General features: G+C 43.3%; 1 protein-coding gene across 1 annotated transcript in view; it reads right to left on the bottom strand.

Annotated features, from left to right (window-relative positions):
• LOC122814193 (inaD-like protein) overlaps positions 1 to 23367 on the bottom strand; it is a 464245-nt gene that overhangs the window by 134656 nt on the left and 306222 nt on the right. The window contains exon 8 of the mRNA XM_044086799.1: positions 1681 to 1905. Coding sequence (XP_043942734.1) covers positions 1681 to 1905 — 225 coding nt within the window. The remainder of the gene's footprint in view (positions 1 to 1680; positions 1906 to 23367) is intronic.

Below are 23367 nucleotides of genomic sequence, written 5' to 3'. Positions count from 1 at the left end.
TATCTAGATTTTTTCATGGCCTTTAATATGCTTCCTCACTTAGAGTTAATGAGTTGGTTAATGAGAGATGAAAGAAGCACTGCTGGTGGAAATACTTTACAGCATTTAATACACAAAGAAGGGATACATTTAAGGTTAAACTGAATGTGATCATTTGCCAGCTATGGACATCTCCATGAAATGCTAGAAATACTGACAAAGAAACATACCTTAATCATAAGGCAGACATGACAACAAGAACTAAACAGGTGTCACTGCATTTAATAATGCACATGTAGGATCTAATGCAAGACATCGACAAAGGACCAACAGTAAATCAGTACCAAGATCCAAAAAAGTTATGGCACTTAGAGGGAAGGTTACTGTGAGCTTTTTAATCACAAAACAAATCAAGTTTGTTAAGAATGAAGACCACCAACAGGAAGACAGGCTTCAACTAATACAATCGTCAGGCCATTTACCAAGTCAGAAGACTGAAAATCAAACCTCATTCATTTACTGTGTCAGATGACTGGTGATTTAATCTCATCCCAATGGAAAATACTGGGATGAAGTTCCATAAATTAAAATCGGCAGCACTGGATTTGATGTCACTCCCAAAGGCAGCAAACACTGGGTTATGATGGAAAAAAAGTTCAAACTAACTGGACTGTTAAGGTTTACAAATGTTCTAAAATAGGACCGACATGCTCAAAGTGTATTTTATTCATGCAGAATATAGCAATGTTTTATAATAAACATATGCAAGGTTAATACAGTGAAAGAAACAGATTCATTAAAGAAGCTATAAAACAAATAACACAGTAGAAAAGCATGCTACATTTAAAAGCAAAGCTCCACAGCAGTGTTTTGTCTAAATACATGAAAAGTATATATTTTTTCAAGGGTAAATACTTAGTTGTTTACCTTCTGTGCAAACGAAAGCAAGGTTTTGGCCATCTGTTTTCAGTGTTACATGGGAATTTTTGAAATCCTCTAATAAATCATGCACTTCAGTTACCAACATATAAAGAAAAGAAACTACAGGAATATAGTTTACTTAAGCTAAAAAGCCTGTGTCATTTACCCCACGATGCAGCAAACTTCTCTGTGTGTGTGTGTGTGGGGGGGGGGGCTGTGTGAAGTCCCACACTTGCCTAATGATATGACTTTGCTTCAATATAAGCCCAGTACTACGCTGTTTACCTCCTATATGTATCACTCTATCATTACATCAAGTTCCTGTACTTTTACAAAGTAACCCTAACATGGGTGCACTCTAATCCATTCCATTTACTTGTACAGAAAGGCATATAGAGAGAGAACTAGGTGCACTAAGTCTTTTGATCTCTAAATAGAACTCCTTCAAAAAGCACATAAATAAGCTTCAGTTACCAGTGTTACACCTTCACTAGGAAACAAAATACAAACCTTGAATATATTACATGCAAACATGAAATAGTAAAGTGCCATTAGAGTGTATCCGGTAATCTAGGGCCACAGGAATGTGAAATGTGTCTCGTAACAACCCTGGGCAGTCAATCAATTCCCCAGTAATATCCACCCTGACATCACTGCTTGTGTGTTTGGTCACCAGCTCACAAATACACTCTCTCTGTGCACTACAGGAGACGATTTTTTTACTGCGTCATGTGACTTCTGTACAAGTTTGATTTATCAATCTTTCAAATTACTACTTACTGCAGCTGGAGTCCTTGCTGGCACCAGGGGAGGAACAGCACAAACGGGAGAGCCCACTGGTGCTGGAGGTTTGACTGGAATTCTTCCAATGGGATCTCGAGCTATCAGCAGCTTAACACGATTTCCACATTGTCTGAGCACCTGGGCAACTTGCTCACTGGTCATTCCCTGCACATCTGTACCTCCAATTTGTAAGATGTGATCTCCAGTTTTAAGTCTTCCATCCTAAAATAAATTTGCAAAATATGTTTACACATGGATCATGTTTTAGGTCAGCAACATGATCTGACAATAACAGTTCGATTAAGAAGCATATAAATATAACTTTAGTTAATAAAAAAAAGACTTCCTAAACACATCATTGTTTATTTCAGATTTCAAATGATACTTACTGGGGTACTGACACAGCAGATATCCAGGGTGCAGACAGATATAAACTAATGTTCACAATTCCATAAAAGAAAAAGTATAAAACTTAAAAATTCTGCATCAAACATGCATATCAATAATTTACATTAATGCTATGCTTGGTTATATTCAGTGATGTTCTTTTATCCCACACATTTTGAAAACAGTATTTTTTTTTATAACCTCGCCAGTGATACATGCTAGAAATACTAAAATGTCTAACAAGTATCTAAGCAGCAAAATGCTTCAAACAGAGCTTCAACAAACCCCAAGCCAACAGGAAATATATGAATAAAAAATAGCTTTAATAATCTCCTTACAATTACAAAATGAAGGGGGGAAGGGTTGTGACAAACACTTAAGGCAAATGTGGGCCACTTACAGCTTGACAACACTAGTGCAGAAGGTGATAGAAAGAATTCTGTGACAAAAGTTTGACGCCTTCTTAATGGACAGCTAGCTACTGGTCTAAAACCATTGTGGCCTGACTGCCAAGAACATCTGATAAAAGATAGTTCTGCAGTTCTGTAAAAGTTCACCAGTAGATAGATGACGATAACCTAGTGAAAGGTGATGTAATTCATATTCTAGTGAAGTTTACATCCTGTCAGCTTCACTTTTTAAGCAATTAATAAATTATGTTTTAACAGTCTGAGGCCTGAAGCTGTGGACGACACCCAAGGTCTTTTTTCTTTTTTCATTTGCCTACCCTCTGTGTCTTTAGTAGTGGTGAAGAGAATTTATTTCCTGTAATGTACCAGAGGAGGGCAGCGGTATAGGCAGTCCGGTATCGCCAGCAGCAGCGAAAGCCTTCGCCATCAGTTGGAAGGCTAGTCCATCCGGAGAGGAGTATATGTCTAGGACAGGGGGCACTCCTCCCCTAAATGGCTCAGCCTGCCGACCCGGAGTCCCTGGATGGCTGTGGAGCAGCAAGCTATGCATGTCACAGCTGACAGCCTGGGTCATAGCAAAACTTTCCTGCCACAAAGGCAACTGTGGTTCCTTAGTGAGATCCATAAAGGGAACCACAGAAGGGGAAGACTGTGCTATATCCATGGACTTTAAAGGCAATGAAAGAGGAGAATAAGAAGGTGTCTTTGGAGATGGGTAATCACCTCCCAAGGAAGGATATTTCCTGAGGGGTGGAATACCTCTGGCCAAGAATGCCTTGTACACAAGACGCAACACATCATGTTCGGAAAGGCTTCTAGTGGACCTCACAGAGACTGAGGGAGAAACAGGCCTGTCCACAAAAGAGGCAGGCTCTGTGCCCATCTCATCTGACCGCACCAAGGACAACAATGCAGAGAAAGACTGGACTACTGTTGTCTGCACCGAAGAAGTCGTCGGTGCCAAGGTCATTGTCTGCACCGACAGAGGGATCAGTGCCGAAGTGGTTGTCGGTGCCGAAGTGGTGGGAGTCGGTGCCGAAGCTGGAACCGACAAAACTTGTAGTGAACAATAAAGGCCTCGGTTCCGAGGAAGATCTCGGAGCCGACGCGGTTAAGGTCTGCGCCGACTGAACAGTCGGTGCTGATACAGTGGTAATCGTCTGAACCGAGGAGCCTCTCGGTGCCGATATGTAGAAGGCTGCAGGAGAGGATGGAGCCGAAATCATTAATGGAGCTGAAGGCCTTGGTGCCGAAGGTCTAGGCACCGAAAGCACTGGGGCTGACAGAGAGCTCCGGAGCCGAAAATTTAGCCTTTTTAGGTTTTGGTTGTGAGAGTCCCCAGCCGGGGACGAAGGCAAGGATTTAGCCTTAGTAGAAACATCCATTTTCTTATGGGCTTTAGGAGGGGTTGAGACCTCTGACCCAGAAATAGCCTCTGAAAAGGGAGATATTAGAAGTCCCTTCAGTATCAGCTTGTTTTTCCTTTCTAACAAAGTTCTATTAGAAAAAGTTCTCACAAATAGTACAGAGTGGTTCAACACATAAATGAGAAGCTCCCAAACAATAAACACACACAGAGTGTGCATCAGAAGTAGGCATTTTGTGTCCACAATTAGAACACCGGTTAAACCCCGGACTACCTTTTTTATCTGCCATATTAATTAATAGAAAAATACCAACAATGGTACAAGAGAGTACCTGAAGGTATGAAAGAGAAAAGGGAAAAAGATTACCAACGATGGTAAAGAGAAAATACCTTGCGGTAAAAGTAGTAAGTAAAAGACAGAAAAACCTCAGGAATTTATGAACGCTAGATGCGACAGGGTAAGAGACAATAAAATATCAACTTTTCTGACAGAAAAGTAATTTGTAAAGCAATTAAACAACAATTGACTGTACTTAGCTCAAGAGAAGTAGCTTGACATGACTGGATGGCAACGCGGCAAACAAAATCTGGGGTAACAGGGAGAGGGGGATTGTGGGTAAGAGTTTAGCTCGAGAGTTTGAAGCTGACGCGAGCTTGGAAAATTGCCGGCTTGGTTCCGAGCTCAGAACTGATACCCATGCATAAGGAGTGAAAGAGGATTAACAATATCAGATCCAAGGCTTTTGCTCCTCCCTCTCTCATGATGCCCTGGTGCCCTCTAACCCCCAGATTGAGTTTGCTGTCATACCCCTAAAGGCTACTCCTGCATAACTGGAAGCAACACACTCCAATTTCCTACATGATCCACAAGGAATGGGGATGGTGGGAGGGAAAGTGTGATGAATGATGACATAGGATAACACAGATGCCAAGTTATGGTAAGTACACAACTCTTCATCTGACGTTATCCATGTCATCATTCAACACCATAGGGTCAGAGCCCCCAGCTACCATTTATCCTGGGAGGCCTCAAGGAAGGACATTCTGGAGCACTGTGTAGGCAAATGAAGCCCTGCTCCTAGAAATAATATCCAGCTTGTAATGAGATATATAGGTGTGAGGATTAGACCAAGTGGCAGCAGCACAAATGTCATCAATAGAAAGTCTGGCCAAAAAGGCAGAAGAGGTAACCACAGATCTCATAGATTGAGCCTTGATTCTTCCTGGAACCTCAAGATGGCTACTGTCAGACTGTGGAGATGCAGCTAGAGATCCATTTAGAAATAATGACCTTAGAAACCGGAAGACCACGTCGGTTAGGGGAAAAAGCCACAAAGAGCTGCTCTGACTCGTGAAAACTCTTGGTCCTATGTAGGTAGAACCGTAATGGTCAGTGTACATCCAAAGTATGTAGAATGTACTCTCCTTTGTTGAAATAATTGGGAAAAGAACACTGGTAGCCCAATACATTGGTTTAAAGTAGATTCAGAAGCAACCTTGGGCAAGAAGGTGGGATTTGTTCTAAGAGAAACTCTGTCCTTATGAAAAATCTTGTGAATAGAATTAATGGCAAGAACTTGCAGTTCCAAAAGCCTCCTAGTTGAAGTTACAGCAACCAGGAAGGCAGTCTTCCAAGACAAGAATTTCAGATCACAGGAACTAGCAGGCTCAAAGTGACTCCTAGTCAGAGATTGCAAAACTAATGTAAGGTCCCAAGGAGGTGAGGGATCCTTAATTGGTGGTCTAAGCAGGAAGGGTCCCCTTCATAAATGCTTTACAAAGCCTAGATGAAAAAGTAGTCTCACTGTTCATGTGAAAGTTAGAAATCGCTGACAACTGATGCTTGATCATAGAGAAACTTGTTCCTGCTTGGAAAACGAAGGACAAAAACAAAAGAATGTCAGAAACAGAAGCAGAAAAGAGATCCAGATTCCTGCTCTTGGCCCAGACAGAGAACCTTTTCCACTTGCTACTATAAAACTTTCTAGTGGAAAGTTTCTGGGAGGCTAGAATAACATGCTTGATGGGACACACCAGCCTGGACTGCTTGATGGGAGACACCAGCCTGGACTGCTTTAGAATCACTGGAATTGGAGAAACCATGTGGTTAAATGAAAGGTCCGAAGTTTTGGGAGAGGTAGCCCCAATTAATGAGAAATTAGATCCTGACAAGGGTCCAGTACCCAGGGCAAATACTTCAGATGAGACCTGATGAAGGGGAATCATGGCTGACAGGGCCAGAAAGGGGGCAATGAGGAAAGGGAGGTGTCCTCATGTGTTGCGCTTTCTGAATAACCTTGGAAATTAGAAAAACAAGAGGACAGGCATACAGGAGACCTGGAGGCCAATCGTGGACTACAGCATCCCTTAGTGACTCCTTGGATGGGGTGATCAGGGCAAAGGACTCACTGCATTTGTGGTAGGCTGGGGAGGCAAACAGGTCACAGCACGGTTGACCCCAATGGTTGAAAATCTGCTTCACCATTGTGAGACTGAGGGACTACTCATGAGGACTCAAGATTGATCTGCTGAGCCTGTCAGCCAACATGCTGGAGTCGCCGGGTATATGCATTGCAAGAAAGAAGTGCCCGGAGGATATCACCCATTTCCACACTCTCATGGCCTCTCTGCACAGTGGGTAAGATCGTGTTCCCCCCTGTTTGATGACATACCAGACCACAGTCATGTTGTCTGTCTGAATTGCAATCATCTCCGGAAGGAGGAAGTCCTGAAAGGCTTGCAACTAGAATAACTGCTTTAATCTCTAGGACATTTATGTGCAACTTGGTCTCTAACAGGACCACGTACCTTGGACAGTCTTCCCCTGGAAATGCCCCACCAAAAAAGCATTCATGGTCATTGTGGCCTTGGGTGAAGGGAGTGAAAAGGGCCTACTAGTGTGAGATCCTGAGATTGAAGCCACCAAAGAAGGTGTCATCTGCACATAGCCATCAACTTTATGTCATGGACATGGGATGAAACACAGACCACCATTGAACCCGCTAAGGTCCACTGCAACACCCGCATGTGGTACCTTGCCAGGGGAACAAGATGAATGACCAAGGCCATGGATCCGAGGGTTCAAAGAACCAAGTGAACTGAGGGACATGACAGGTCTAAGATCTACATGACCTGTTCCCAGATCAACAGAATCCTTCATAGAGGTAATGCTGCAATCTCTGAAATGGAGTCTAACAGAACTCCTATAAACTGCAACTGTTGTGTGGGGACCAGATTTGATTTTGAAAGGTTAACAATGATCCCCAACTGAAGGAAGAGGGGAAGAACATAATGGATCACTTGTAGCAGTCAATGCTTCAAAGGTGCCATGAGCAGCTAATCATCAAGGTATGGAAAGACCTGAAACCCCCCTGCAGGTGAGCAACTACCACTTCCATATATTTGGTAAATACCCAGGGGGCTGTGGTGAGACTGAAGGGTAGGGCTCTGAACTGGTAATGACTGGCCCCTAGACGGAATTTAAGATGTCTCCTTGAATGCTTGTCTATCTTGATGTGATAGTAGGTGTCTTGGAGATCTACTGAGCACATCCAATCATCCTTGCGCAAGAGAGGCAGAATGGACTGAGCAGTCACAATCTGGAACTTGGACTTTTTTACTGAAAGACTGAGAGATTCAGGTCCCCCTTCTTTTTTGGCACTTAAAAAAAAAGTGAGAATAAGTACTGGATCTTCTTTGTCCAGCTGGGACCTCTTAGAAGGCTCTTTTTTGAAGTTGTTGAACTTCTTGAAGGGCCAACTCCCTCTGACTGTATAGAACATTAGGGATGTAACGTCTTATGGGTGGGGACTCCAAAAAGGGAATTAAATAATCCCTGGAAATGATATTTATCACCCACTGATCAGAGGTAATGTTTGTCCAGGATATTGGGTGCAGGGAAATGTGTCCCCGATGGTCTCCAGGGCAGAACAGTTGGGCAACGCTTCAGGAGCGCCAATAGGGCTGCACAGAGAAGGGTTCCCTAGAGCCCTGATTGTGCGGATTCCCCCCCCCCCCTGCCTCTATGGTGGCATTGGCAATTGAAACCTCTCCCCCTGCCTCTGGAAGATGAGTCATTAGGAGTGTCTTGAAAGGGAGACTGTGACGTCCGGACCCACATCTTCCTGGTTCCTCACTGGGTCTTAGAAAAGGACCTCCGAGGATTAGAAAGCTTGATCCCAACCACAGACAAAGTTTTCCTTTCCTGCTCACTGCGGGTCAAAGTGTCATTCATAGAAGGTCCACCAAAGGGACCACTGGTAAAGGGCACCTTGAAGGGTTCCGCAAATCCACATAAATGTAACCAAGCATAATGCCTCATAGTAATGCTGTTACTTACTGTTCAACAGGTAGCTTCTGCAGCACTGGAAATTAGCCTCATTGAGGAATTCACAAGGGACATCAGGGTAGAGAGCTTGGGAAACACCTGCTTAAAGTTCTCTGCCGGTAATAACTTTGTAAGGGAAATAGAAAGTTCTTGGACCAAATCTCTTTGAAGGTGGTTAAAGTGTGCCAAATAATTAACTGCCATCAGTCCCAAGGTAGTCGAAGCATACACGTTTCCCCAGACAGACAATTGCCTGGGACTCCCTGTTCAAGTGATGGACCATGGAGCTCTGCAGCTCCTTCTTGGTGGCCACAGCAACCATGATGGCATCAACCAGGACTCCTTTGCTCTAGAAAGGACAATCCACAGGAGGGCTGAGGAATTGTTCTGCTCTCTTTGGGACTGACTCCACAATGTTGGGCTCCTTCCAGGCCCTACTGGTGATCAAATCCACTAACTCATCAGCATGGGGGTGGGACACCCAGGAAGTAGACAGGCTTGTTACTGCTGTACACTATACATTACACTAGATGTTACTATACACTAGATGTTACTACTGTCCCCCTACAACCACCCCAGTTTAATAATGCAGACATTCTTATTACCAAACAGATTAACAATAACAAATGCCTAAACATTGTCTGCATTTACTTTCCCCAAGGTAATAATACAAACACCCTACAGGACATCCTCCAACGGTTATCCAGTACCTACCCCCAAGAAACTATGGTGCTTGGAGAAAATTTAACATTGATTGGAACACCTGTTCCTCGGAATCTACTACAAGCCATGTCAACCGACACAGTTTTACACAGCTCATATCCTCCCCCACCAGGATAGGCAAACCCAATAACAAAGACAGTATTCCTAGATTGGATACTTATCAACAGCCACCCCTATATGTACACGTCAGGGACCCTCCCAGATGCCCTATGTGACCACTTACTTACGTACATTATCAAGCACAAGGTGGACAACCCCCACCAGGCCATCTTTAAAACCATCAGAAATAATACGAATTTCAACTCCACCAATTTTCAAAATGAACTCAGAGCTTGCAATTGGTCAATCCTAAAGCACCTTTCACTGGACGATGCAGTAGTATACTTTAATTCCATATTCCTTACTATTCTTGTTTCTCAGGCTCCTGCTTGCTCCATTATAACCAAAACAAAAACTGCCCAGTGGCTCTCAAGAGAAACCAAATCTAAAATCATTGCTAGAAATAAGGCATGGGACAAATGGCATGCCACAAAAGACCCACTAGATCAAACTCAGATACCAACAGCCAAGGACTAGATAAAAAAACTTCTACCATCTTCAACAAAAACATCACAACAAACCTCAAATGTTTTGGGCAGGAATAAACAAACTTCTTCATCCAGGACAGTCCTCCACTCCTACCCAGTCAGCTTCCAAACATAAATCCCCAGAGGATATTGCTAATACCTTCAACAGTTTCTTCACAGACTATTCAATCCCTAGCCAATCAACTGACACCCAGCTGCTCCATCCCAAATGCTGCCACAGCCAATACCCCACTCTCCTTTAGCTTCCAGCCTGTTTCTACATCACTTATCAGATCATCATCTTCTTTCGGCTGTTCCCGTTAGGGGTCACCACAGCGGATCATCTGTGTCCATTTATTCCTGTCCTCTGCATCTTGCTCTGTCACATAAACCACCTGCATGTCCTCTCTCACCACATCCATAAACCTTATCTTAGGCCTTCCTCTTTTCCTGTTACCTGGTAGCTTCATCCTTAGCATCTTTTTCCCAATATACTCAGCATCCCTTCTCAGCACATGTCCAAACCAAAGTAATCTTGCCTCTTTGGCTTTGTCTCCAAACCTTCCAACCTGGGCTGACCCTCTAATATACTTATTCCTAATCCTGTCCACCCTCGTCACACCCAGTGCAAATCTTAACATCTTTAACTCTGCCACATCCAGCTCAAACTCCTGCCTTTTTGTCAATGCCACTGTCTCCAACCCATATAACATAGCTGGTCTCACTACCCTCTTGAAGACCTTCCCTTTCACTCTTACTGGTACTCATCTGTCACAAATCACTCCTGACACTCTTCTCCGCCCAATCCATCCTGCCTGTACTCTCTTCTTCACCTCTCTTCCACACTCACCATTACTCTGAACTACTGATCCCAAGTATTCAAACTCATCCACCTTTGCCACCTCTACATCACTTATCAGATCTCTAAGAAATTAAAACCAACTACTCTAACAGCTGATCTCCTTCCACCAGAGAATCTGCAAAAAGCAGCATATGCCATAGCATACCCCATCTCCATCATAATCAACAGAACCTTATCTGAAGCCACCATCCCCTCCATTTGGGAAATCTCATGTAATACCACTCCATAAAGGAGGCAACTCCTTTGAACTATCAAACTTTAGACTCACAGCTATTCTGTCACCATTGGCTAAAATTATGGAGAAGTGTGTCCATAAACAACTTATGCATTATCTTACCCAGAATAAGCTGTTGGCTAACTCTCAGCATGGTTTTAGGCCACACCACAGTACCACCTCAGCCCTCCTATCCTTCTTTAACACCATAAACCATAACCGAAATAATAGCAAGCTTTCCTCAGCCACCGTTTTAGATCTCTCCAAGGCCTTCAATATGGTCAACCACCAAATACTCATGCACACCCTTAAGCCATTCTCACTAAATAGCCATGCGCTTCAATGGTTCCAGTCTTACCTGTGTGGTAGACAACAAGCCGTCCTATGGCAGGACAAACTCTCAACCCATCTAACCATCTCCCTAAGTGTCCCCCAGGGCTCCATACTAAGACCCCTTCTTTTCTCTCTATTAATGACCTTCCCACCGTCATCCCAAAGGCTACCTATATCCAATATGCGGAAGACTCCACCTTGATTTGTTCAGCCACGTCCACGACAGAACTAATGACATTAACCCAGAATACTTTTAATATAGTTGAAAATGGTTCTCTAACAGTCAGCTGATATTAAACTCTAACAAAACAAAGTTGCTTTTCTCCCCCACTTGTAATTCTTCCTCACTACTCTTTACCATAAAATCTAATAATGGTACCATTATCTCCCAGATGCGCAAACAAAACTCTTAGGTGTCACAGTAGACAACACCCTCAAATTTGAAATCTGTGTCAAACTATCAAAACCATTTACAAAAAAATTAGCTCCCCTCTATAAGATCAAACCTTTCCTTACTCCATTTGCTAAGACTGCTATTGCTCATTCCCATCTACTCTCCACTCTTCTCTATGTTTCCCCTCTACTCACTCATTTGAACAAATCTGCTCTTAGCAAATTCTACAGCTGTGATAACCATATTGCTAGATTTGCAACAGGCATGGCCTATAGGACCCACCACTGTCACAACCTAAATCTTCTGGGGTGGCTAGAATAGCCTAGCCTTCTTCAGTACAACCAGCTTATAATTGCCCATAAAGTTCTCAGCCACCCTGATAATACACCTGCACTTAAAAACATCATCAACCCTTATAGCAACCTGAGGTCACTTCATTCTTCTAATAAACTACTGGGTTCAAACAGACAAAATCTACAACTCTGCTGGGGACACACTGTTTGCCAACTCTATTGGCAAAACTTGGAACTCTCTTCCTGCTGATCTTACTCTTGAACCCTCTCTTACTCAGTTCAAAAAAAGCCTCAAGCTATACTTTAAAACTCACTGGCTATGTCCTTGTTCAAAACCCGACTAGATCTTCCTTAGTCTGTAATCATGTTACATGGCCTAGTCAGTGTGTCAACACAGTTTTAAAAATGTATGATTATATTACCTGCTTGCTCAACTGGAGCCTGTAAACTATGTGCAACTAAGTAAGCATTTTGTGATTTTTACTGTATGTTCTACCTTGGAGCTTTTATCCCCAAGCCTCCACTGAAAATGGACATGTATCCAGTTGGACTATCCCAGTCAACAAATGTAAAATAAAATAAATTGTTCCGAAATCCTTCAAAAACACTGATTCCTCCGAAGACAGGGGTTGGGGAGACCATCCACCCTTCTGCTTCAATATTTTCATTACGTCCTCAAAGGAAACATCATCAGGCAGAGATCTGGGGGACCCATCTCCTTCATTGAGGTCCATGACCTTGGTGAGGGACTCTGAAGGGGAGTCAAAGTGCCTCCTCTTGCACTTTCTCTTACAATGTACCTCCTCTATGGGGGGCTCTGGGGAGCACTTGGAAGAAGCAGGGACTCCTAAAGGGGCGAAAACTTCTTGAAGGCTCAAATGGGACGGCTGACCTCTGACAGGATGGGAGGCCTCATTAGCCAAAGTAGAAAGAGGCAGGGATGGACCCAGAGGGGTGGGAGACAAAGCTCCTGACTGGGAGAAGGTCCTCTCTACCACCCAAAAGACCGAAGGACTGGAAACGGTCCTGGCCCCAACCACCGAGGGGGAAGTCCCTCAGAGAAGAGGAAAGAGCTCCAAGACAGCACCATGATCGGCTGATGTTTAATAGGGAGGTTTCAGTCCCATTTTATGTCGTGCTAGGGAGCATGGTAATGGTTCTCCAAGTACTCAGTGTGGGTCCATCCAAAGGAAGCAGCAAATTTAGGCTGGCGGGGGGGTAGATCAGCACTCATTCTGGTTATGGAGTGGGTTGTTTAATAGGGAGGTTTTCATCCCATTTTAAAAACCCACTCCATAACCAGAATGAGTGCCGGTCTACCCCCCCACACCAGCCTGAATTTGCTGCTTTTTTTGGATGGCATCACAATGAATACTTGGAGAACCATTACCAGGCTCCCAAAGAGCACATAAAACGGGATGGAAACCTCCCTATTAAACAACGAATGTGCAGCCAATGTTTCAGTGACCTCTGTGGTCCCAGTCCTGATTTAATTTGCTGGTATTGCTAAATTTAGCTAACTAAGACTTAACCTACAGTTTTCGTAAACAGTTTGTGTCCCGGACTCTGCTAGGGCTTGCACACTCGCAAAAGGGCTCCCGAGAGCGTTCGTCTCCCCACCTGAACCCTTCCTTCTTATCTCTTGACCTTCTTTCTTAGTTTTATTTTCTTCTCCTCTCTGCTCACTAGATGGCACTGTAAGACCAGGTAAAGCAGCTCACCCATTTAGCCCACCTCAGCTGCTTTCCCCAAGACTCCTTTACACTGCCCCAACTACATTACTTTTATTTAATTGTGTAATACCACACTTACCGACAAGTGCTTGTTCAGATAACTAGAGACAGGACTTGGGAGCCTGAACTCTCCTGTACCACTCTCCCTATTCCTTCTTTCAGTAACCCCAAGATTCAGACTAGCATGCTCTCCTGCATAAAACTTACTGTTTTCTAAACCGTTCACTTACCTCGTTCAGCTGGGGCAGTCGCTGCAGTATCTCAGTCTCCCTCCCACACCTTCCCGAACCTCTCTTCTACCCTTCTCCACCCCTCGGGAAGTTTCAAATAGATCCTGCATTGCCAAGGCACCAGTTTCAAATTAGTTAGCTGCATTCCCCTTCACCAGATGCTCTCCTGCCCTCTGCGTATGTGCTTCCCAGTAGGAATATACTTTACCAAGCCTTTAACCACTGCTGAAATGTGTATTTTCTCAACTTTACTTTGGGTTTGAGTTATGCTCTGATGGTAGACTGTTATTACATGAATATGTTTTGGACCTACTTAATGTGTAGTAGACTGTGGCACCCCATGTATAAATGCTGCTTACGATTATTAGTGGTCAGGAGATGCTAGGTGTGTACTCACTGCTATGTTTTAATTGAAATGTGCTAACTGCTTACCATGAGAGGTTTTTAGTTTATTGTCCAAGTCTGCAAAGACTCGTATGCTAGAACAGGCATTTGTTTTATTGTGTTTAACTACAAACTACTGCAGTGAAATGCACTAGCCTTACTTCTGCCTCCCTACCTTTCTTGCTACCTGACTACTTTCTCCATCTCTTAATCATATCTGGCTGAACCAAAGGAATGCAACAATTCTTACTGCATCCTCACATTTGTCGTTTGTTCCATTACTCTGGTCACACCCCCCCCCCCCTCCATCCTTCTTTCTCATACTTTCCATTTGAATCTACTCTTTTCACCCTGTTAATGCTGTATCCTATCCTCCTCATCTCCCCTTGCCCTGCTTTTCCATGAACTGTATTGCCACTCCTAACTTTGTGCTATCTTCTAAACGCACATAAGCTGCATTCTGTTTCTTTATCTTATTTTCTCTCCTTATTTCTCCCACATATTTCTGGTGTTTCTGTAGGCCCTTACATGCCTGATTTCAACTTGGATATTAGCTTCTAGTCCCTTCTCACGTATTACACACATGATTGCTTTGCTCCCTCCGCGAGCAACGGGCTTACCTTTAGTATTTTGTTTTTCTTTCTTCTTTTTCAGTCACCCCATAACCAGAACGAGTTTAGGTCTACCCCCTCCCCCCACACCAGCCTGAATTTGTTGCTTCTTTTGGATGGCACCACAATGAATACTTGGAAAACTATTACCAGGCTCCCTAACAGCACATAAAATGGGACGGCATCCTTCCTATTAAAAATCATATGTGCAGCCTATTTTTTAGACAGTTCTGTGGTCCCAGTCCTGATTTACTTTGTTGGTATTGCTAAATTTAGCTAAGACTTAACCTACAGTTTTTGCCCCACACTCTGCTAGGGCTTGCACACCCGCAAAAGGGCTTCCGAGAGCATTCATCTCCCCACCTGAACCCTTCCTTATCTCCTGATCTTCTTTCTTAGTTTTATTATCTTCCTTTCTCTGCCCACTAGATGGCAATGTAACACCAGGTAAAGCAGCCCACCCATCAAACCCACTTTAGCTGCTTTCCCCGAGATTTCTTTACACTGGCCAACTACATTATTTTTATTTTATTGTGTAATTCCACACTTACCTACAACTGCCTGCTCTGATAACTAGACATAGGACCTAGCAGCCTGAACTCTCCGGTTCCACTCTCCCTTTTCCCTCTTTCGGTAACCCCAAGATTCAGACCAGCATACTCTCCTGCATAAAACTTACTGACTGGTTTCTGTCCACTTACCTCGTTCAGCTGGGCCTGCCCATGCCATTCTCCCTGGCTACGTTCAGGCTCACTTTGGTCCCCTACCCCGACATAATTTCCTTTATTCTCCCACACTGTAAACCACACCCCCACAAACCCCACCCTCTAACTCCTAATCTCCAATCACATTCCTCCATCTCCACCCTCCTCCTCTCCCAACCACCACCATAACACTGTTTGTTAAGCCTTACCTTCACTAGCTGATACACTAACTCCTCCTGCTCTTAATCCTTACCTATATATCAACCTATATGCCTACATTTCTTCCATGCACACAACATTCCCTCTTTTCTCATCCATCAACACTTCACCATGATATCCCTCACCCTCCTCATAGCACTACTAACTACTTCTACCCTAACTATCTTATACAACCTCTCCTCTTACAGCTTTCATCTCAAACCCAACTACCAGTCACCTACCTCTAACAATCCCCTAGTCTTCACACAACTCTCTCATTAATACATGACCATACTCCCATCTACTCTGTCAAAAACCTTCCTTCTAAACACAAAGTTGGGTACTTTAAAGCCAAACTTCCCAAAAGGAAAACCTAAACACTATCTACTTGACATCCCTACTCCACATCCAATTCCCAATCTCCTCTCCCTTCTACTCGCAGGTGACATACACCTCACCCTGGCCCAGGCCTCCCCTCCCCATACATTGATACCTCCACACAGTCCACCCCTCCCCACTCCTATATCCCACCAAAATGCATCTCTCTATATTCCATTAACATAAGAAGCATAATGAACAAAACTACTGAATTCCACTTCTGGATATCTCTACACTCCCAAAACTTCATAGCCCTCTGTGAAACTTGGTTAAAACCCCATATTCCAGACAAAGACATCCTCTCTCCTGGTTACAACATCTTAAGACTAGATAACCCCCCCCCCCCAAAAAAAAAAAAAGAGGTGGCATTGCTATCATGTTCTCTGACCACCTTACTCTGACCTTTCTAACTATTCCCTCCCCCCTCTAGTTTCACCTGCAGATCTTCTTTTTGCAAACTGTAAATTGAATACTCACACCTCACTTAAAATAGCTGAAATCTACATTCCATCTGACGACAACATTGCAGTACTGGAAAGTATTTATTTATTTATTTTATATTTGTTTACCGGGATAGTCTAACTGGATACATGTCCATTTTCAGGGGAGGCCTGGGGAGAAAAGCTCCACATAGACAAACTTACATAAATTACACAGAAGTAAGTAAACAATTATAAAAACTAAGTGATTATATACAATGGCTTAGTAGTGGTCTCTAGTAGGGACTCACAATTCTCATGGACAGACACAATTAAAAGTAAGAAACATCAGACTGGAAGCAGAGCTTGGTGACGTAGTTACAAGTTATGATAATTACAGAATATTCTTTTAGTTTATAACTTAATCAGGGTTGGTACATGGGCATAGCCAAATTCACTTTGAGATACTGTTTGAGGTTTTTTTTTTTTTTTTGAAGAGACTTTTGGAGGATTGTACGGTTATAGAGTTTGGCAACAAATTCCAGGTTTTGCCAAGGAAGTTGGCAAACAGGGATTCAACAGCAGAGTTATTAGCTTTGTGGGTTTGGACCAGTAGTTTATCGGCTGACCGTAGGGATCTTAGGTTGCTATACGGCTTAATAATATTTTTAGTGGTACCACTGTTAGATGTGACAGAGAATGAAAGTGTGGTGGATCTACTAGTGGGGGAGAAGAGTAGAAGTTTAGTTTTATTGGGGTTCAGAAGTAGGCGTTGGTTGGTGAGCCAGTTCTCGATAGTGTTAAATGAACTTTGGGTTAAGGTTTGCAGTTCGGATGGGGAAGTGGCTGAGCAGATCAGAGTGGAATCATTTGCATATTGAATGCAGGCAGCTTTAGGGATAGCAGTGTGAAAGTATCCTTTCCTCACTCTGCACTGAACTCCCCAGTGAAACAATGCTCCTGGGAGATGTCAACATTAACTGGTTAACTCTCTCCACTGAATCCCCCTCCTCCTCCTCCATTAATTTACTATACATGGCTTCACCAAACTAATATCCACACCTACTTATACCTCTAAATATACTAATCATTAATCTGTCCTTGACTGCATTCTGGTATCACACCCTCATAAGTATCACTTCCCCAAAACCCTACCAGATACCCTTAGTGACCACTGCCCAATTAAAGTCCTCCATTTTATGTCTCATATGTGTAAACCACATAAGATCAAAGCATGTCGCAAATTAAAAAACTTTGACTAACAAACTAAACAGCTAGTTTTCATCTATCAACTGGTCATTCCTCAGCCAGTTACCCCTTGATTAAACTGTAATGAAATTTAACAACATATTCCTCAACATACTCAACTCGCTAGCCCACATACACAATGTTAAAATAAAATCAGCCGTATCCCCTTCGCTAACAAACTCCACCTGCTCCCTAATGGCTCAGAGGGATAAAACTTGGAAGCTCTGGACTAAAACCAAACTTTCTTCCCATCTCCAACAGTACAGACATTTACGCAACCTTACCAAGAAAGCTGTCACCAATGATAAGAGAAACTATTACACAAAGCCTCCTCTGACGCACCTAAACAACCCAAAGAAATTCATAGAAGCTTTCTGTTGCTTAAAAAAATCTACTATAAAAGCAGGTTCTGAGGCAGTTAATGTTCAGTAGCTGTTCAGCACTAGTAGTCCAGCTATTTCCAGAGCAGTTGTTTCAGTTGCCAAGTACAGACAACAGTCTAGAGTGTGGACATAATTCCTTATCTTGCCTTAGAAGTAAGAGTATAATCTTGCCTTGTTACATTATTTAGATTGGATATGGACAGTTAATCTTGAGATAGTCAGGGAACTACAGCTAGTTAGAGGTTTTCTAAAAATCAGTGGGAAATCTGTCCTACAGTGCTGCTTTCATATTTCCTGTGTGTGAAACTTTGTTTACTGGAATCAGTTATTCAGTGTTTACATGTTTTAAATCCTTTTATTTATTATTAAATATTTTACTACATCTTATTGTGGCTGGTTATTTAGTTGTTGTGTCTTTTGGCTTTTCCCGGTTAGGGGTCGCCACAGCGGAATTCCGGTCCGCTAATGATTGGTAGTTGATTTTTACGTGTCGAGTTACCAGCCCTGACGCACAACCTTCAACGAAGGTACGCCCATTCACACATGTCTCCACGCAGAAGATGCTCTAGCTGAGAATCGAACCGGACAGCGTCTTACTGTGAGGCGACAATGCTACCGCAGCACCACCACCGTGAGTATTTTTAATAACTTGAGAATGTTTATGACTATTGTGATAACATCAGGGCCACTCTGAAAAGCCTTCCTGCTTGGGTTACATGCTACCATTTGTACATGCTACCATTTGTTTCAATATATATTTTACTCAATATATTTGAACACCCCTTTTGAAAGGTGTTGTGGTATTTGACTCATGGCAGCCATTACCTTGTAATTTTGGCAAAGAAACAGAGCAGGTAAATCTGTGTCAGTGTTTCCCAAGAGTGTGTGCGTTTCCCAGGAGTGTGTGTTATGTGTGAATATCAGACATTTAAGCATGAGTGTGTCAGATAACTAGAACTGGGACACCACTGCTCTACAGTGGTTAGTGTGGAGACTCATTTAGGGACCTGGAGTGAAGCATAGCATCCAGTCCCAGGTTTAGAACCTGTACCTGTTGTGCTCTTATAGGAAATTGTGTATTTCTATCCCTGCATTTAGTGACACCCCTTACTGGAGACAGTGGTGAGGATTGAGACTCCACAGTTACAGGGTAAAGAGGGCTCACCACAAATTGGTGGCACGGGTGTGGGATTTTAAATGAGCTTTAGAAGCCTGTGGGTAGTCGTCACCGAGATGTGCACTCTTGACAGCTACAAGATAAATATACAGAGTGTCATTGTCACAAACGTTTCACTCATTTTTTTGTCAATTTAGTCAAGGACAGCAGGCAAAGATTTCAGCAAATGATTATAGCAACCTAACCAGGAACAGTTGGCCAAGGTGTGCAAAACCAAAGAACTGGTACATGCCAACCTAAGAAATCAATCACTTCAGCCTTAGTCGCAGCTGCAGAGCAGACAAGCAGCTCAGAATTTATCCAGTTTGGTGCTGGGTATAAGCAACCTTCAAAGACAAAACATTTCACCTTTTCCTCACAAGACTTAAAAATCCATTTGGAGTTAAAAAAAAACTCAGACTGGAGGCTGAAGAGAAGCAGTGTCACTAGGAACTGCAATGTTTGGATGCTGAGAAGCATGAAAAGCAGCATCAGCATGAACTGGAGACTGAAGAAAGGAAAAGAAAAGCAAAGGCAGTATAAACTGCAGCATTTGGAGATGAAAGCTGAGAAAATGAGAGACAGATACAGCACAAAGAGGAGCGTCTAACCCTTTGAGAGGGTCATAGGGGTAACAGGGAAGGGAATGATTGAACCCCAGAAGCCACAAAGGTCAGAAAACTTTTCCTCAGTACACGGAGGGAGATGACGGATAGTTTTATTTATATATTTGAGAAGGTATGTAAACAGTATAGTGTTGATCAAGGGCTGTAGGTATGGTTCCTGACCCCCTTACGCCATTGGTAGAGCTGTTAATGCAACTGGTTAACTATCTGATAGTGACTGTTTCAATTACGATAGTGTAAAAAAAGAAGTTATGTACTCACCATAACGTTCCATGTTTGTAGTCCATCTCGCCCTTCATTCTTACATATGGGTTCGGAGCTGATCCTCGGCTCCGACTCGGCCGATTACAAATCTCAAAGTCTCTGGCATGTGGCAAGGTAGGTATCCCATAATGTACTAGTAAGAATCCCCAGATCTTGTTTGCTGCTGTCTATAAAAGTGATATAAAGTAATTCCACAAGGAAAAACAAAGATGAAAGTTCTCCAACCCTAAGGAAGATAGACACTATCTTGTCTCAAGTTCCTCCAAGGATACATGGACAGGGGTAGGTGGGTGAGTTTGTAAGAATGAAGGGCAAGGTGGACTACAAACATGGAACGTTATGGTAAGTACGTAACTTCTTTATGTTCTGTAGTCCTATCTCACCTTCATTCTTACATATGGGACAGCATCTCTAGCACCTTTTTCTCGGGTGGCTCACGGGAATATACTCCTAAGAACCATGGAACCAAAGGAGGCTCTACCCCTGAAGGCCAAGTCCAATTTGTAATGAGTAATAAAGGTATGAGGTGTAGCCCAAGTTGCTGCTGCACACATACTGTCCATTGGAATTCTGGCTTGAAAAACGGCAGATGTGGATATAGATCTGGTGGAATGAGCTTTAATTTTTGAATGGGAGTTTTTTGCCATTAGAAGAGTAAGTAAAGAATATGCAACTTGAAATCCAGTTATATAGCATTATCTTGGAGACTAGCATTCCTTTTCTCATCTCCAAAAAAGATACAAATAATTGGTCTAATCTCCTAAACTCTTTGGTTCTATGTAGATAGAACCTTAACTGTCTGTGTACATCAAGTTGATGAAACTTATATTCCACTTTGTTTGTATGATTTGGAAAGAAGACTGGCAGTTCAATAGTTTGATTAATGTTCAATTGTGAACAAATCTTGGGGATGAAGGAATGGTTAGTGCGAAGGGAAACTCTGTCTCTATGAAATATCAAATAAGGAGGTTTGACAGATGTAATGGCTACCAGAAAAATGGTATTCCATGAAAGGAACTTTAAATCACATGTATGTGAAGGTTCAAAAGGAGGTGAGGTAAGTTTTGAAAGAACAAAATTTAGATCCCAGGGAGATATAGGTTCTTGAAAAGGAGGTCTTAGTAAGGTAGTGCCTTTTAAAAATGATCTATACAATCTGTGAGCCATAAGATTAGGTTCATGTTGTCCCAATGAAAATTGGAGATAGCTGCTAATTGAACTCTGATTGTAGCAGCAGCTGATCCCTGATGAAAAAGTTTGGCTAGAAATTCTAACACTAAGGGAATGGAGGGTGTGTATGGATCTATGTTCTTAGCCTGTGCCCAGAGAGAAAGTGTTTTCCATTTGCTAGTGTACTATTTTCTCGTAGAAGGTTTATGAGAAGATGTCAGGATATGTGTTAACTGCAGGAGAGAAATCATGAAGCCTAACTAGGGATGGAAGTGGAGCAGCCACGCTGTCAAGTTGAGGGCGTGGAGAAAGGGATGGAACGTGCCTGACACTGGGTCCAGAGTCCATGGATCGTCCAGAAGGTGAGGCCCGAGAAAGGGGAACCAAATCTGATGAGACCAGTAAGGAGTGATGAGAATCATTCTGCTTCCCAAAGTCTTCCCGAGGGCCAATTGTGCACGAGTGAGTCTCTCAGTGTCTCCCGGGGGGGGGGGGGGGGATAAGGGTGAAGTAGCTGCTGCATTTGGTGTTCATTGGGGTGGCAAATAGATCGCAGCAAAGCTGTCCCCATTTGCTGAAAATCTGTTCTGTGACTTTCCGATTCAGAGACTACTCATGAAGCATCAAGATTGCCCTGCTGAGCTTGTCAGCTATCACACTGGTTCTCCCCGGGATATGCGTTGCAACTAGAAAGCATTGGGAAGATATCACCCACTGCCAAACACGCAAAATCTCTCAACATAGGGGGTAGGATCTGGTTCCCCCTTGTTTGTTTATATACCATACCACTGACATATTGTCAGATTGGATTGCTATTGTCCCTAGAGGAAGTCATGAAGTGCTTGCAGTGCTAGTAGCACTGCTCTCATCTCTAGAACACTGATATGCAAGTGAGCCTCGTGTTCTTGCCATGGACTGTCCTTCCTAGATAACCCCCCCCCCCCAATCTGAGAGGCATCCGTGGTCACAGTAGTAACGGGTTGGTGAGGAATGAATGTTCTCCGTATCGTTAGTTGATTGGACTGGATCCAAATTTGGTCCTTTTTGCAAGATACCGTTATTAAAATGGGATGAGACAGAGGGAGTTGCTGAAGAAACCACTGGGAAAAGAGTAGCCATTGTAGAATTCTCATATGTAGTCTGGCTAGTGGAACTAGAGTTATAGTAGAGGCCATGGTTCCTAGAAGTTTGAGCACCGTCTTCGCTTTGATCTTGTGCTGGGGAAGCAGGCTGTATATTTGTTGTCTTAGACTTTGCATTCTGTCTGAAGGAAGGCAAGCCATCATTGCGACTGTGTCTACTTCTGTGCCTATAAAAGTCACATATTGAGAGGGCAACTAGGCAGACTTTTCCCAATTTATAGTAATGCCTAGCTGAGTGCAGACTCAGATGGTTGAATCCCTGGCTTGTAGAAGTAGGTGCCTGGTGGTGGCAGTCAGGAGCCAGTTGTCCAGGTATGGAAATACTTGGAATCCAAGACGTCTCAAGTGAGCCGTTACTACCGCCATGCATTTGGTGAACACCCTGGGGGCTGTGGTGAGACAACAGGGCAGAGCACGAAATTGGTAATGACTGGCTCACAGCTGGAAGTGTAAATGACTTCTCGATGCTCTGTCCATTTTTATGTGGTAGTACACATCTTGGAGGTCTATGGAGCACATCCAATTGTCTTTCACCAACAGAGAGAGTATAGACTGCAGTGTTACCATACGGAACTTGGACTTCTTCACTGATTCGTTTAACTTGCTGAGATCCAAGATGGGCATCCAGTCCCCTGTTCGTTTTGTCACTAAAAAGAATCTGGAGTAAGTTCCGAATCCTATCTGGTCTGCGGGGATGGTTTGGATGACTCTTTTGAAGCAACCTTTGGACTTCTATAGTTGCTTGATCCCTGTGATTGGGTGGAACAGCTGGGATTTAGATGAGGTGGAAAAGAGAAGGGTATGGAGTATCCACTGGAAATTATTCTTTGTACCCACTTGTCTAGTGTGATGTCATGCCAGGCTTCTGGGTACAAAGATAAGCGACCCCTGACTGGCTCCAGAGAAGTGCAGTCGGGCCCCACTTCAGGAGTGCTAATAGGGATGTCTACGAAAGGAATCACCACCACCCTTGGTTTTGCGGACCCCCCCTGCCTCTAGGGCAATGTCTGCCATTATTTCCTCATCCTCTGCCTCTGGCGAAGGAATCACCTTGTACGTCTGGGAAAAATCTCTGAGATTTCTTGAACCACATTTTTCTGCCTCTCTGACCTTTAGGGTATGGTCTAGAAGGGAGGTAAAAAATGTACTCCCACGGCAGAGAG

Source organism: Protopterus annectens, chromosome 10.part0 (assembly GCF_019279795.1).
Source record: "Protopterus annectens isolate FY-2018-M chromosome 10.part0, PAN1.0, whole genome shotgun sequence".
Lineage (NCBI taxonomy): Eukaryota > Metazoa > Chordata > Ceratodontiformes > Protopteridae > Protopterus > Protopterus annectens.
This window is presented reverse-complemented; position numbering and strand designations above follow the sequence as displayed.